The sequence below is a fragment of the Pangasianodon hypophthalmus genome, chromosome 5 (genome assembly GCF_027358585.1).
Source record: "Pangasianodon hypophthalmus isolate fPanHyp1 chromosome 5, fPanHyp1.pri, whole genome shotgun sequence".
NCBI classification, from domain to species: Eukaryota; Metazoa; Chordata; class Actinopteri; order Siluriformes; family Pangasiidae; genus Pangasianodon; species Pangasianodon hypophthalmus.
Window position 1 is genome coordinate 21,898,436 of NC_069714.1, and position 17,130 is coordinate 21,915,565.

The 17,130-nt window shown below is 41.0% G+C and overlaps 1 protein-coding gene and 1 long non-coding RNA gene across 9 annotated transcripts; one reads left to right on the forward strand and one right to left on the reverse strand.

Annotated features, from left to right (window-relative positions):
- LOC113526135 (uncharacterized) lies at positions 1-15,486 on the forward strand. 8 transcript variants are annotated; one of them, XR_008301846.1, is made up of 8 exons: positions 1-110; positions 1,046-1,153; positions 2,604-2,737; positions 8,497-8,670; positions 9,095-9,611; positions 11,353-11,484; positions 13,955-14,276; positions 14,358-15,486. It is a non-coding gene; the product is annotated as an uncharacterized LOC113526135 (long non-coding RNA). The 8 variants fall into 8 exon arrangements; XR_008301842.1 differs by having other exon boundaries at positions 8,497-8,614; XR_008301847.1 differs by adding an exon at positions 455-518 and having other exon boundaries at positions 40-110; positions 8,497-9,611.
- Positions 9,608-16,711, reverse strand: LOC113526133 (sterol 26-hydroxylase, mitochondrial). The gene is made up of 9 exons (XM_026912943.3): positions 16,390-16,711; positions 15,942-16,132; positions 12,297-12,496; positions 11,948-12,145; positions 11,622-11,785; positions 11,348-11,514; positions 11,002-11,083; positions 10,712-10,912; positions 9,608-10,071 (listed from the first exon to the last, which is right to left on the reverse strand). The coding sequence occupies exons 1-9, from the start codon at positions 16,645-16,647 to the stop codon at positions 9,943-9,945; spliced, it is 1,590 nt and encodes a 529-aa protein (XP_026768744.1). The 5' UTR covers positions 16,648-16,711; the 3' UTR covers positions 9,608-9,942.
- Positions 16,712-17,130: the final 419 nt, after the last annotated feature.

The following is a 17,130-nucleotide window of genomic DNA, read 5'->3' on the forward strand; positions in this document are numbered from 1 at the left end:
TATGTGATGATTCCTATTTACTGACGTAAACTGCTCACAGCACAGTTTGCCACATGAGCACATACCTGTAAAAAGTAAAATATACCAAATTTGCACTTTAGAAACCAAAGGTAAGAATTGCAAAATTATTCTCACACAGCTCAGTTTAACTTGTATATGGATGATGGAACAGGATGCTTTAGTACTGTACTTTAGCCATTATAGTCCACTCACTCATATTTTAAAGGACTTGTATCTTATTCTCTGCCAACCAAAAAGTTTATTTAAACTGTGCTTATTTCAAATGTGCTTATTTCTCATTCACTCAGTAAAAAATAAGCATAATTTTTGGTTTGCATAAAAAGTTAAAGGTTTACAGTTTTGATTTTATGATTTCTCTAAAATTACTTGGGGAATTTATAATTAACTGTGTTAAAAAGAACCACATTAGATGAACAGTGATCTTTCATTTCAGGCAGTAAGACAAGACCTTTGTAATCAAGAGTGCTATTTACAGTTTTATCTTGGTTGACAGTCAAGTGAGTATGTGAGAGTTCAAGTAAAAATGAATGTGGACTTCAAGAGCAAAACTTGCTCAGAAATATTTGTAATCTGATGCAACTTCATTTCTGGATCTAGATGTTTATAAGTGTAATCCAGAGTAATAAACTACTTTGAAGTAATTAATATTTTAAAAACATTTCCTACATTGAGACGGGGCTTTATGTAGAGAATGTGTAAATCAACAAAAATATTGCTTCATGCATGTTTGTGTTTAATACTGAGAGTAAGTGCAATCCTCTTTCAATATCCATATTTTCAGGGTCCATTATTATTATTTGTCAGTGTTATGGCTGTCCTGACCACTAGAGGTCCCCCTTGAGTGTTTTTGTTAGTTCTTTTTTTTTGTGTCTGTAATTAAGTTCATTGTTTTCACCTGTGCCTGGGTTCCTGTGTGTGTATTTATGCCAGCATTTTCATTAAAGCTAGTCAGGTCTATTTTGAAAAGATAAACTGACTTAAAATAGAAAATAAAAATCATTTCAACATTACAACTTGTTCATAGACCCAGTGGCCTCCCGGGGCATGGGAAGGCTCACGTTTAGCGGACTTCTTAACGCACTGGATGGAGTTGCTTCTTCAGAAGCTTCATGACTACTAATTTTATTGAGAGGTAAGGGTCAATTACTTAACTTTATACAGTGCATTAGTAAAAATAAAGCTTTACTTTAGGATTCCTTTAACTAAAATTATTTAGTGCATTAGTTAACATTTACGAAATCATAAACATAAGCATTAAATACACTTAATGTTAACAGTACAATTAAGTAATATTAACAAAGGTAACACGTTAGTTCAAATGTTAACTATATACACCTACTTGCATAACTAAATATGCTTACTTGGATTTATTCCATCCATGACAAAAAGTCCTCATGAATTAGCATTAATTAAATTACAGCATGTTACCAAATGTTAATAGTCAGCTAAACATAGGTCTCTGGGTGTAAATATTTGAACCCAGCCTCACTTATAAACAGCAAACATTTGATTTGAGTTATACATTTTGGTGTTTGTCAATGTGTTTTACTTCTGGATGAAATAAATAGGTGTTTCTTGTTTGGCTTATTTAGTTAAAAATATTGATCAATACAAGCCATAATTACTTTTATAACTTATGGCATTTAGTTCATTGTTTGGTTGTAACCAAATGCTGTTACCAAATAATGTTAGTTAACCAAACCTTAATGTAAAGTGTCACTGCTTTTTCTGTGTGTAAGGCAGTGAAACTTGTCATTGCTTTCCTTTCATTTCAGTTGATTGAAGTTAATTATTTTCCTATAACAGCATTCCCCAAAGTGTTTTATTCCCATTTTATACCATAGCTCTGTTGAATGCATGAAAAAAGATGTGGTCAGAAGGTGTTCATTTTCTGGGTTTTCTGTAAGAGCAGCTCTGACAGTAGTTCAGGCTGTAATTCAAATGACAGTGGTTTTTTTTATTAATGCATTGATTCTAATGTTATCAGAGGGACTTGTATGGTGGACACTTCACATAAACTAAGATAAAAAAAAAACAGATAAACAAACATTTAATTTATCTAATAAAAACTTAAACTCCTTGATATGTTGAAGTTTTCTGTAAGCAGATATTTATTTAACATTTATGGAAAGAGTTTACATTGTCAGTGCTTTGTAATGGTTTTCCACCACAGGAAAGTCTTCAGGACAAATAAATGTCTTTTAGAGGAAAGCTTTAAAAAAAAAAAAAAGTATACATCTTTTTTTTAAATAACAGCATGTTTTTTTGTTTTAGATTTGTTTATTATAATTATTATTACTATAGAAACATTAACATACTAGAACTAGTGCATTAATATAAACCTGTTTTTTAAATTACAGTCCACACTATTGTCAGAGCTGCTGTTATAGAAAATTAACATCTTCTGACCATTCAGATCTGAGAATTTAACAGTGCTGTGGTATAGCTACACTTATCATACTGTATGTGGCATTCATGCCACTAACACTTTCAGAGTCTTAACAGTGTGAATGAACCATTTACTGTTTGTTTAGTCTTGACCTACTATGTTTGCTTTGTTTCCTTTCCTTCATGCACTAAAGACTTGATCCAGCTCTAATAAGACCTGGTCGTGTGGATCTGAAGCAGTATGTTGGATATTGTACACATTATCAGCTCACTCAGATGTTCCGGAGGTTCTACCCACTGGAGTCTGCAGCTGCAGCAATGGAAGAAGGTGGCCTGGTCTGTTGAATCACGTTTTATTTAATCCACACAAACTTACCTGGGGAAGATTTGGCACCAGGAAGCACTATGTGAAGAAGGCAAGCAAATTTTTAAAATTAAATTCACCTAAGTCTAATTTTAAAAATTTGCCAAAATGTTACGGTAAATCTAACAAAAGGGTATGTGTTTTGAGACCGAGTTAAATTAGCTGTAACGAGGGATAAAAGTGACAAGGGATAAAACTGCACCAGTTTAACTGTGGAGATTGTTCCCAATTTTTGCATATTGGAAGCAAAATAATAATAATAATATATAAAGGGGTCCTCCATCCTCGAAGAAATAGTGTTATTAAATTTTCAATATATCAGGAAAAAAAAGCCATTGTTAGGAAAACTGGAAGACTTTGGAATCAGTACAAAATCTAGGTAATCTGGTCATTTTACAGAAGGTGTCGAGCAGGAGGTGGAGGAGGTGGAGGACCTGGTCTCCAGGCTGGAACTCTTGGGGTTGGGCTGGGCGATTATAGGTCTTCCTCTGTTCTTGCTGGGCAGCCTCCATGTGCTCCCGGACGATGGGATCACATGGTTAATCTGTTCTTGCATTTTCTGCCGTATTCAATGAGGGAGCAGTAGGGAGAGGGCTGCTCTTCCCAGGCCTCCCAGGCCACGTCCAGCAGTTCTTGAGGTCGCCGTCCGAAGAGTAAGTCAAAGAGGGTGAACTCAGTGGATGCTTGGGGTGTCTCTCGAACAGTGAATAGGTCATAGGGGAAGAGAAGTTCCCAGTTCCTCCCCTTTTCATCTACCACCCTCCGAAGCATCCTCTTCAAGGTTTGGTTGAACCTTTCTACCAGCCCATCTGTCTGGGGTTGGTCGACGGACATCCTCAGGTGTTTCACCTGCGACAACTGACACAGATCCTCCATTAATTTAGACATAAAGGGTGTACCTTGGTCAGTGAGAATGACGTTAGGTATTCCCACCCGGCTGAAGAGGAGGAGGAGCTCACGGGTGATGTTCCGGGAGGTGGCCTTCTGAAGTGGGGCTGCCTTGGGGTATCCGGTGGCCTAGTCCACTATGACCAGAATATACTCGTGGCCTCAGGCAGACTTTGGCAGTGCCCCTACGAGGTCCATGCCTATACTCTCAAAGGGGATGCCGATGATAGGGAGAGGAATGAGGGGCGCAGGAGCCAGCTTGTAAGGGGTGGTTTTCTGACACTGGGGGCACTGCTGACAGAACACCCGGACCTCAGCTTCCATCCCGGGCCAGAGGAATCAGTCCTTTAATTTCTCCAGGGTGTTGCAGGCCCCCAGATGTCCCCCTAGTGGGTGTGAATGGGCCAGGTGCATGAGGCCTCGGGTCCTGCTACAGGGAACCACCAACAGCTCACATGGCTGACCTCGGCGCTTGATCTTGAAGTACTGGAGACCCCGCGTATCAGGAAGTGTGCTGTGGGGAGTCTTTGTTCAGGATTTTGGAGGATGCCCTCGATGACTTGCACCTGGCCCCAACAATGCTTTAGCTGGTCGTCCTCCTTCTGCTCCTGGCCAAAATCCCCCTTGCAGGTGACCTGGGAAAACACAGAGGAGACAGGGTTTCGCTGGGATGGGGGACTCACCTGCTGAGGTCACAGCCCACGTGCCAGGGCTTGGCGGCACTTTGGTTGGTGGCAGGGTCCCGCTTGGTAGGCATGGGCTCGTCCCTAGGGATTCCATAGGCAGAGCGGATGTGGATGGGTCTCCCCTCCCATTGGAAGTGCTGGTCTATGCGTCTCTCACAGGTGGAGGCCGGGAAAACTCTTGTCGCTCACCCCTGCCAATATCTAGGGTAGCCCCTGCGCGCTCCAGAGCCTCCAGCATCTCTCGGGGCCTGCTGCCACTCCGCATGCCTACGGCCTTTTGCTCTTTGGGCGGCAGAGCCCTCAGGATCTGGCCCATGGCCACCCTCTCAAAGACCTTGGTGGCAGAGAGAATCTCAGGTTGTAGCCACCTTTTGGCGGTGCACGACAGGATGTCCATATGGCTGCGAGGGGTGTCTTTCTGGTTGTAAATCCAGCAATTGAACTCTGCCGCCGAACTGGTCAGGGAAAGTCCGCAGTGTAGGAGGATCTCCTCATACTGGGCAGCTTCGTAAGGGGGGAAGTGCTTGGTAGGCCAGCTGGGCCTCCCCAGAGAGAAAGGGAGTGAGAGCATGGGCCCAGTCCTCCCTGGGCCAGATCTCCCGCTGGGCAACTGGCTTGAATGTGAGCAGAAAGGCCTCAACGTCCTCATCCTTGGTGAGGAGACGCTGGGCCTCTCGGCAGGGGTCGGGGAGGGGGACTGCAGCGGCGGGTGGTCCTTTCCTCAGCCCTGCTGGAGATTTCCATGAAAAAACTGCTGCCACACTGTATCCATTCTGAGTTTGGGGTCTGTGTTCATGCCCGCGTCCTCCACCCCTGTAGCAACTCGCGAACACAGGAGGGTGGAACACTGACATCCGGAGACAGAGGGTTGAGGGGAGTGTGCTTTTTATTTGTGCAGTAGGTGCAGCAAGTAGGTGGATGTGTGGGTGAGTGTAGCTGGTGAAGTGGAGTGAGCTCTGGGTTGTACCCGAGCTGGGCGCGGCACGCTGGAGGTAGCAGCAGGGCTGCGGGACGTGCAGGGTATGGTGGTCGCTCTCAGGCGAGGTGAAGTTCAGTGAGTGGGAGTCTGGACTTGTCGTCCTCGCTGACGTCAGGTTCTATGAAGAGAGTAGAAAGGGAAAAAATTTGCATATGGTGTCTCCTTACACGGTCTGCCTTGAGAGCGGCCGCTGGCCCCTTTTGTACTCTCAAGTCTTCTGCTGGAGGGTAGATTAGCGCCACCACAATCATTGGCTGCTAACTCCTCCGTTCCGCCTTGCAGCCACATGATCTCAGGCTGTCCAAAATAATGGGGGTGCTGAACTGGCGCTGTCCGTTCAGCACCCTAGCATCAGTCGTGCGAGGAGGGCTTGCCCTCTAACAGAGGTGGGTAATTTTTAAGTAAAATTCTTTAAATGATTGAGAAATGTACACACCTAGGTATGTAAATCCAGATAAAGATAAACAAAAGGGTAATATGGCATTGGGAGAAGTTTGTTACTTATAAGGAAGAACACACGTTTTGAGAAAATTAACTTTATTACCTGAGAACCTACCAAAACATCTTAATATGTCAATGATTTGGGGTATAGAGGATGTTGGAACTGATATGAATTGTTAAATCACAGGTTGTCAGCATAACAAACACTCCATTTCCTGTTCCCCTCCTCCATATGCCTTGAAAGTTAATAGTTGTTTTAGGCATAATTGATAGGGGTTTAGTAGCTATTGAGACTAAAACCAGACTAAGGAGGCGACCTTGTCTTGTAGCTCTGGAGAGAGAAAAGTAATCAGAATTTATCTTGTTGGTTGTCTCAGACTTTTAGAAGTAAATTTTGAACCCAATCCAAGCTGTTTCAATACCGCAAACATACAGTATAATAACCTCAGGCAGCTCAGAGGGAGAGGGTAAGTATATGACACTAAGAGTATTTGAAAATGAATTTTGGCCTTACAAAAATCCTGTTTGATCAGTAGAAATCACAAGAATGACCTTTTCTAATTTAGTTGGGAGGAGTTTTGCAGAGATCTTTATATCCACATTCAAAAGCAAGAAGGATCTGTATGAACTACATTCCACCAGGTCTTTCCCAGGTGTTAAAAGGAGTGTTATAGAGGCTTCAGTTAAAGTCTGTGGTAAACAGCCAATCTTCAATGCATTATTGTACATTTGCAGAAGCAGGGTGGCAAATTTACTCGACATTTTTGTAAAACTCAGTTGGATATCTGTTGGTGCTTGGGGCTTTACTAGTATGTCATCAGAATTTTTCAGAGTTCCACTTATTTTCAGACTTTTACAAAAATCACATCAAATGTCATATTCATTTGCATCTGAGTGAGTGTGTGTCTGGAACAATGGAATGGAGGCATGTTGCTTCAGTCGTTTTACTTCATAGCCTCCAAACAGGAACAGAGTATACGCATTCAGTTCCTTTTTTTCTGTGTTTTACACACACACACACACACACACGCACACGCGCGCGCACACACACACACACACACACACACACACACACACAGGCTGGCTTATCCAGTCAACATATTCAGCTCATATTTGTTTAAAGTAGAACCAAAAACTGGCATTGCATTAATTAAGCATATAGTTGGTTAATAAGACAAAATCACCACAGTCTTCTCTGACATGGTGAATGCTGTAGGACATAAATTGTATATGCAAAAGCAGCATCTTCTTCCTGGGAGAAGAAAGGGTCTCTGGGGGCTGCATATCAGATAGGGACCAGAAACCACTGGTTTGAGAAGAGAAGCATGAATTACAGATCAGATTCCATAAAATGGGGGCTGCATTACTGGATTGATTTGATATGTTTTATATATTTGAGGCTGTGCTTACAACATGGAAACCTGAGACTGAGGTCCTGGGTTGACAACCAGACATAATCTCGAGGTTGGTCATTGGGACCCCTTATCATGTCTACTGTCTACCTACTGTGTTTGTGCCTGTACAACAAATGGTGAAATGTGATGGCAACACAACTGCATGTTAAGGTTATTATATGGTATAATACTTCAGTAGAATGTAAACATGCTTATATCACAGTACTGTTGAATTCTCCATTCTGATGGGTCAGAAAGTGTTGATTAATTTTCTTTTACAGCAGCTCTGACAATAGAGCTCTGTACAGCAGTACTGACAATAGAGCTCTGTACAGCAGCTCTGAACATTGTCAGCTGCATTGTTTTTATTAATGTGCTCATTCCTACACAGGGGCGTGTATGGTGGACGCTCCATATAAATGTATTTTAAAACATGCAATATTTGATACAGTGAAGGTTTCAATGAGGAGACGTTTATTTAGCATTTTCGGAAGGAGTGCCCAGTCTCTGCGATTTGTAACTCTCAGAGATAAAGCTGTTCATTTAAGTTTTCCAACACTGAAAGTCTTCAGGATGGAGGAATTTGCATTCTTTGTCTTATTAAATTCACGAGAGAGCAAAAGAGACCCTGATGTCTGAAACAGTGTCTACATCTGTTATAAGTGATAAAAGGAATTAAATTGTTTCACTGACATTCAAAAATGTTAACATATAAATACAAATGGATAAAAGTATACCATGTCGATCTTTAATTAGTTAAAAAAGGGATTCAGTCCATACAGTCATATATCCTCTGAAAGGGAACATCTTCTGGATAAACACTATATGGCCAAAATATGGTATACGGTATGTCAACACCTGACCATCCAGCTACATGTGCTTTTTGAACATTCCAAGCCAATGGCATTAATATGAATTTAAAATTCCCTGTTTTACATTTTTTAAAAATTATTTACTACTTGTGTACTTCACACTTGGATCTTCAGTATAGGGGTCATGTCTTCTATGGTAAAGCCGAAAACACACAGAACTCCAATTCTTTCCCATTTTCTACAGTTTTTCACTTCTCAAAAATCAGTGAATAACAGTATAGCCTGAACATGCAAGCATTGTCACATTAATAAGTATAACAAAAAAAAACAGACCACAGAAATGTTCCCATGCATGCCAAGCCTACCATACCTGCAGCTCATGCATTCGCTTGTAGTACTGTTTAAAGATCATCCTCTACAGTAATGTGGGAAGAGAGATCTCAGAGAGGTCAGCTTGAGTCCTGATGTTCTCAGGAGGGACAGAATCTGTAGCATTTCATTCTGCCTTTCTCTGTATTTCTAGAATGGCTGTTATGGGTCTAAGGAGCAGTCTCAGTCCTACACAAAGCTAGGCGTCCCCCCTGTTAATGGAGTTGGAAGCTGGAATGTGCAGCTTGTGTTTCACTGGGCAGCAAAAGGAAGTAAAGACAACACTCTGGGACACAGTGGTTTAGAGGGCACACTTAAATGTTGATATGTTAAGTGTCCTTTTTATTCGTTTACTATTAACTTGTGTGTTGAATGGCGGGACTATGTAAAAATGGCTGTAATTCCTAAACAGTTAATGCAATATTTTTGTTAAACCCATTGATAACGCTGAAAGTCTACACTTCAGTGACAGCTTGATTGCCTCTTTTCAAACCATTGTGGTGGTATACAGAGGCAACATTACAAAAATTGTGTCACTGTCCATGTGCCACTGTACTTATGGACCTGACTGTATACACATATAGAATCAGCTCCAGAATTATTGGCTTTGGTAAAGATGGGTAAAATAGGGAATTAAAAATGTATTTGTGGTTAATTAGCTCAGTATCACCCTAAAAATATGACAGAAAGCTAACCTTACCTTTAACTGAAGTTTCACTCACTCACTTTTAGTAACTACTTATTCTGTTCAGGGTAGCAATGGATCTGGAGCCTATCCTGGAAAAACTGGATGTGAAGCGGCGATACACCCTGGAGGATGTCAGGCCATTGCAGGGCGACATGCACACACACATTCACATAATCATTCACACCTAGGGGCAGTTTAGCACAGGTAAAATACCTAGTTTGAATGTTTTTGGGAGGTGGTCTGGACAGCCTAGAGGAATCCCACATACACAGAAACTCTGCACAAACTAAGCTATTAAACTAATGCAAAGATACCCGCTGTGCCACCATGCGGCCCAAAAGCAAATTTATTCTAGGGCTACAAAAAAAAAAAACCACTGCATTTTAGCACTTTGTGCAAACTCTGAGATGTTTCCTGAATACACAGTCTCTCCAGATCCTCCAGGGTCTTTGGTTCTCTCTTGTGGACTCTCCTCTTCAGATTTAAAATCTCCCAGCACTTCATGGAGTCCATGATCCTGTGTATCTTAACAAGATTCCCAGGGCTTTTAATAATGAAGCAGACTGTAAACTGGATCTCTGGTAAGGTGGAGTTACACTGAACTTTATTATATTACTTCTCATAAGGTGCAATAGAAAAAGATCATACATACACACACCAATCAGATTACAGAGTGTACTTACAGAAAGATTGGTAGAATGACTGAGTTCAAGTTAATTACAGGTAGCAGAAAAGTCTCTGTGCATTTGGCTATTCATCTGCCTATGACAGGATCATGGTACTACATTGCGCTACCATGGCACTGTGCACATGTATCTCTTTGGAGAAAGGGGATTTAGAAAGAGTTTTTATGGAGGCTGTATGGATTTCTTTGGTGGCTTACTTTGATGGACTTTAAAGCTCAGAGCAGCTTTAAGTGGTAACATGTTTCCGCTCCAGAAAATGAAAATTGACTGTTCTGTCTGCCACAAGCACAGTACGACTGAGAGCTTTGACCTCTCCCACATTGGGATCCAGCTTGACTTCAAACAGCTTTATTATCTAGATAAACACATTAAAGTGCAACATTTAAACGCTTCAGATAAAATATCAAAACATGAAAAATATACACGCGTATACAGTGGACATGAGAAGTCTACACACCCCTGTTAAAACTGCATGTTTTTGTGGTGTAAAAAATATAACCAAGATAAATTGTCAGATATTTTTTCATCTTTAATGTGATATAACAACCAACAAAATTCAAATGAAAATAGATAAGACATGTTTTAGAAATAAAAAAGAAATAACTTTTGTGTGCACACCCCTTAACTAAATTTTCTGAAAGCACCTTCTGCTTGTAACACAGCACTCGGTCTTTTTGTGTAAGTGTCTACCAACTTAGCATATCTTGATTTGGCAATTTTATTCCACTCTTCCTTGCAAAAGTGCTCCAGATCTATTAAATTGCAAGGGGGTCTATGCATGGCCTTCTTAAACTCATTCCATAGGTTTTTGCAGGTTTGTGCCGGAATAGATTGGTATTTGGAACTGTCTACGATTCCCTCTATGACTAGAGCCCATTTTTCACAGGGATGTGTAGACTTTTTTTATATCCATTGTAACTGCTGAATAACTGCTATTAAATAAACAGATAGATAACATTTGTCATATGATCCAGTAATGTCCTCTGGTTTCTTACCCTTGCCAGACCCAAGTGCATCTCCAGTTCAGCAATACGTTTACCAACGCACCCTCTGACTCCAAACCCAAATGGAATGGATCCAAATGGGCTAGGTCGCTCTCTCCCATCCCGTAACCAGCGTTCAGGCTTGAACACTTTTGGTTCAGGAAATATTGTCTCATCATGAGTGATTGCATAATGGTTCATTGTAAACGTGGTCTGTTCAGAAGAGTGCTTGATTAGTTAAACAGTTATTTATAGAGGATGATACATTTTAGAAATAAAATAGTTAGGGAAAAAAACAGTACCTTCTTAGGGAAGAAGTGTCCTCCAATAATCACGTCATTTTCTGATAAAAGGCGTGCGTTCATGGGAACAACTGGGTACATTCTAAATATAATCATAAAATAGTCTTAATATAATGGATAAAATAATCAATTTATATAGAATAGGTAACAGATAAATGACACATTTACTTTAATGCCAAATATCCATACTGCCAAGGATATGACATAAATACACCTCTGCATTGCACTTGTCTTTGGTGAAATAGAGTTGAAAAAGGCCTTAACTAGCCACATACAAAGCAGGTGTATACTATATGGTACATAAATACAATGTGCTTGTACTTATAATTTATTTTCTTCTATCCACCTTAGAGTCTCCTTGATGACAGCCTTGAGGTAGAGCATGCTGTTTATGTCCTCAGCTGTTGGAATTTTGTCCCCCTTGATGATGCTGTTAACTTCCTGATACAGTGTGTCCTGTGCCTTTGGATCTTGTGACAGCAGGTACAAGGCCCACATCATAGTGTTGGATGTCTTAAGAGACAGGACATTTATTTAGTTTTATTCTTCATTATACTTCTTATCATAATAATTTTTCTACTAATTAGTAAAGTTATATAGTAATCTATTGTTATCCTTACTGTGTCCACTCCTGCCAGGAGCAGCTCAGTAACGCTCCCATACACATCCTTTTTGCTCATGTTGGTGTTGGAAAGCAAGTAGCTGAGATACTGTCCTGAAACTTCCTGACCTGCATCCAGATGCATCTGAATTTCCTCCATCTTCCTGTCAATTAGCTTGCAGCCTAGTCAAAGTCATGCAGATATTTTTCTCAATTTAAATAAACTCAGAGAAGAGGTATTAGACTACTTCTAGATAAAAAAGAAATCATACATATGTACTAGAGAAGAGGGACAGGAAGAGAGACGGAAAGCTAATTGTTACAGCAGTGTCTTCATCATCTCACCGAATCTGAAGATGCCATCCCAACTACTTATGTAACGCCGCCAGAATGGCAAATAATTACGAGTCCACTTGGGTAACAGATTCACAGTCACAGTATGAGTGAACATCTGGGCAATGGAGTTGATGAAGTTTTGAGTCTCTGCTGGAATCTCATTCTCAAGACAGCCAATACGAGTCTCAAACAGTATGCTGGAGATTCCTGAATAAGGAAGGAAACAAGGCATATGTCTCATCTTACATTTGTATCATCACATACAATATAAAACCCATAATTATATGAGCAATCTATATATAATCCAGCTATAGACGTAATTGTTGGGCAGTAATAATTAAGACCTGACAGGTCATACCTTCTAGAGAGAAACGGTACAGCTCATTGGACATGTTGGGTACCAGGTCTCCAGTGGAGCTCGTCTTGCGTAGATGGCATATCCGTTTGATAAAATCTGTGACCACTTCATTAACTACATTGTCATACTTCACAGAGTCCTTCGGATGCAGCATACGCTTGTTCAGCACAGATCGGAGTTTGTACCATTTCTCTCCTTCTCTAGTGGGGAAAAAAAATGCAACATATTTCACAGAATTTTCCACAACTGAAAATTGAAGTAGAAGCTAGGAGAAGTGTGTGCGACTGATTTAGGGAGCTAGACAGGGGCTGTGAAACACACCTAAGATGTGGTTCATTAAGAAGAGATCAAGACTATGCCTTGCTCCTTGCAGTGTAAACTCTGAAAGGTTTCACTTTCTAGAAGGTGAATTTTGCAGTCATTGTAAGTACACTTATGGGTAGTGGTAGCTCAGTGGTTAAAATGTTGGATCATTGATCAGAAGCTTGTGAGTTCAAATATTAGTAATGCTAAGCTGCCATTGCTGGGCACTTGAGCAAGGCCATAAACCCTTAAATGCTCAGTTGTGTTTTGTTTTTTTTTGAAGAGAGAAGAGAGAGAAATATCAGTTGGTCTGGATAAAGGTGTTTTTACAAATGCTGTAAATGTACTTCAATGTCATTTTTTTTATCTGAAGCATCCTACTTGTCACACATTTGCTTACATTTATGTATAGAAGTATATTATATCACTATCACCCTCCCTATCCTGCCTAAAACCACCAGCCATCTATACCTCTCTTCCACTCATAAAACCTCCACTCTGTTTTCCCTTCCTCCTTAGCTTCCTGCACCCTATCATCCCTTCCTGTCCCTGACTCCTTTTCCTCCTACCATTGGAGCTAGCCACTAACACTTTCCTCTCTTCACTTTCCTCATCCTTGGACCTCCTCTGACCTCTATCCTCTAAACCCAGGAAGATTTCAGCCCTGCTCCTTGGCTATCAGATGTGTTACACAGTAATCGGAGAGAATTAAGAACAGCAGAGAGGAAGTGGAAGAAATCGCACCTCGACACAGATCTTGTCTCCTACTGTGCTCTCCTGTCCAAATTTTTATCTGAAGTGACTTCTGCTAAGACTGCCTTCTACAAAGAAAAGCTGGAATCCTCTGCACAACATCCTCACAAGCTCCACAACATCTTTTCTTCACTACTGAACCCTCCGGCTCCTCCTGCTCCATCCTCCCTGACTGCTGAAGACTTTGCCACTTTTTATGATGAGAAGATTGGAAAAATCTGCCAGACATTCACTTCCACCCCTACTCCTACACCACACACTGAGGATTCTCCTTCTCATTCGCTGACACAGTTTTCTAAACTAACAACAGAAGAGATCCTGCAAATCATCTTATCCTGCAATCCTACCACCTGCCCATTGGATCCAATCCCTTTCACAATGCTCCAGACCATCTCTCATCTCTCACCACTATCATCAATGGCTCCATAACATCTGGTCATGTACCAACCTCATTCAAGAGAGCAAAGGTTATTCCCATCCTGAAGAAACCCACTCTAGATCCCTCTGACATCAGCAACTACCGACCGGTATCACTTCTCTCTTTTCTTTCTAAAACCCTTGAACGAACTGTCTATAATCAGCTGTCTTGCTATCTCTCACAGAACGACCTCCAAGATCCCAACCAGTCTGGCTTCAAACTGGCACACTCCACAGAGACTGCCCTTTTGGCCGTCACTGAGAAGCTACATGCTCATCCTCATCCTCCTTGACCATTCAGCAGCGTTTGACACAGTGAACCACAAGACTCTCTTGTCCACCCTCATGAGCCTAGGAATTCATGGTGCAGCATGGCAATGGTTGGCTTCCTACCATATCAGGTAACATGGAGGGGATCCACATCTGCTCCTCGAAGACTCTCCACTGGTGTTCTACAAGGCTCAGTTCTTGGTCCTCTCCTGTTCTCCCTCTATACTCAATCTCTTGGTGCGGTCATATCCTCACATGGGTTTTCATACCACTGCTATGCAGATGACACTCAACTCATCCTCTCCTTCCCTCCCTCAGACACTCATGTTTCTGCTCGGATATCAGCATGTCTGGCAGACATCTCATCATGGATGACAGCTCATCATCTGAAACGTAATCCCACCAAAACTGATCTGCTGTTCATCCCAGGTGATTCATCCCCATCTCAGGATCTTGCAATCTCCCTAGACAATTCTCTGATCTCGCCTTCGTTTACTGCACGCAACCTTGGGGTAACCATGGGCAATCAACTGTCCTTTTCCTCTCACATTGCTAATCTAACACGCTCATGTCAATTTCTCCTTTATAACATCAGAAGAATTCATCCATTTCTTTCCACACAGGCCACACAGGTGCTTGTTCAGTCCCTTGTCATTTCAAGACTGGACTACTGCAACTCACTCCTGGCAGGTCTGCCTCTGAGCGCCATTCGTCCTCTGCAACTGATCCAAAATGCAGCTGCACGATTGGTTTTCAACCTTCCTAAATTTTCCCATACCACCCCATTGATGTGCTCCCTCCTGTAGCTGCCCGCATCAGATTTAAAACACTGATGCTTGCCTACACAGCCAAAAACGGACCAGCGCCCACTTATCTCAAAGCACTTATCACACCTCACGAGGCACCACGCTCCCTCCGATCCTCTAGCACTGCTCGACTGGTCCCACCATCTCTCAGGGTACAAGGAAGGCATGCATCGAGACTCTTCTCTTTTCTGGCACCAAGGTGGTGGAATGAACTTGCCCTAGATGTCCGAACAGCTGAGTCACTGGCAGTCTTCAAACGACGTCTAAAGACTTACCTCTTCATAAAGTACTTAAGTTAACTCTTTCACAAAAAAAAAAAAAATCCCCAACAGAGTTTTGGACTGATGGTATTCCTAGTTTGTGACCTAGTGAGCCAATATCAGAATGTATTTTTGATAGACTTCAAAGCACTATTGTAAGTCGCTCTGGATAAGGGCGTCTGCCAAATGCCATAAATGTAAATGTAGATAACAAACAGATGTGCTAGGCAAAGAAAAAAATTCAAGTAGATCACTTAGTCTAATTTACAAATGAAAATATATGCAGTTAAATGCTATTGTGTAGATCTGTTTAATACAAATGCATGTATCTTTTGTTTTTTAAGGATTTTGCTTTAAGCTGTAATTAAATTAAAACAGCAGAGAATATAACAATTTATATTTTAAAAATTTTTAGCATTTAATTAGTATCGCAAATGCGTCTCTAAATCAGTACTCCTCAATACAAGTCTCGTTTGGCCAAATACTAGCATTTGTACATAACATTCTGCATAAAAGTGCAGAAAACATCCCTAATACAAATATATAAAACAAATTGGAAATATACTATTATATTATAATCCAAATCTACAATTTCTTCTTTCAAGTTGTCAGTGAATGCGCCAGAAGTTTTATGAGTCACTGAGAGTCAATTCAAAGAGCCAACTCATTTGCGAACGACACGTCACTAGTAAACAATGTGACGTCATTTCCATTAACAGATCTGATGCTAAGCTGGGCCTGTTGCAGCCCGTCTAAAGTAAGCCTTAAAATGAAATAAAACAGCAAAAACGTACAACAAAACACTCATGCACACAAAGAAACACAGTGTGGCTTACTCAGTGACAGGACCATAGCCCAAACCATTCATATCTCGGTATTCAGTCCAGAGAGTCATGTCTGCTCTCCTAGGGAATTTATCATCTTTCCTCATCAGCTCCTCCAGCAGCTCCACACTAGTCAGCGAAATTGTATGCCTGTTGCCACCTTTTACTTTAAACATGGGGCCATAAAGCTGCTTTTCATATAACTAGAGAAATTACAAAAAGGAAAAAAAAAGCATTAGGTTTTTGTAAACATCATTAGATCTTAAGCATAGAAGACATGTCAAACAATCACAAGACGCACAGAATATCATTCGATTTTCTACAGTTTTGTTTTCATTCTTCAAATCTTAATCACTCACAAACAGTGCCAAGTATCAAGATGACTACCAGCACAGCAAATAAAGCACACAGCAGTGAAATGCCCCCATGTGCAGATCCTATATCACTTAGCACACTGTACCTGCAGCTCATGCATGCGATTGTAGTACCCTTTAAAGATCATCCTGTACAGTATTGTGGGAAAAGTGATCTCAGGGAGGTCAGCCTCAGTTCTGATGCTCCCAGGAGGGACAGAAGCTGGAGCATTTCCACCTGCACCCCTCTTTAAATCCAGATTGGCTGTGGTGGACCTAAGGAGGACCCGAAAAGCCGTTGCCTCAGCTGGACGTAGAACTAGACGTCCTGCCATTAGTAGATTAGGACCTGAATATCTAAACATCAGCTCGTGTTTCACTTTTCAGCAAGAAGGAGGAAGGACAACACTCTGGATTGTTAACTCTTCGCTTGAGAGAATGCACGCTGCTATAAAAACGCTGTGGCTTAAGATCACTCTTGAACTTTGATATGACATGATGCCTATTTATTGACATAAACCTCTCACAGTGCAGTTTGCCACATGAGCACATACCTGTAAAAAGTAAATTACACCAAATTTGCACTTTAGAAAGCTAAACAAGTAAACAAACCTTTAGAAAGCTAAACAAGTAAATACATTTCAGGTACCTTTCTAAAATCAGAGAGGTCAGAAATTTAAAATTATTCTCACACAGCTCAGTTTAACTTGTATATGGATAATGGAACCGGATGCTATTCAGCCATTATAGTTCACTCACTCATGTTTTAAAGGACTTGTATCTTACTCTCTGCCAATCAAAAAGTTTAATAAAACTATGCTTATTTCAAATGCTCATTCACTCAGTAA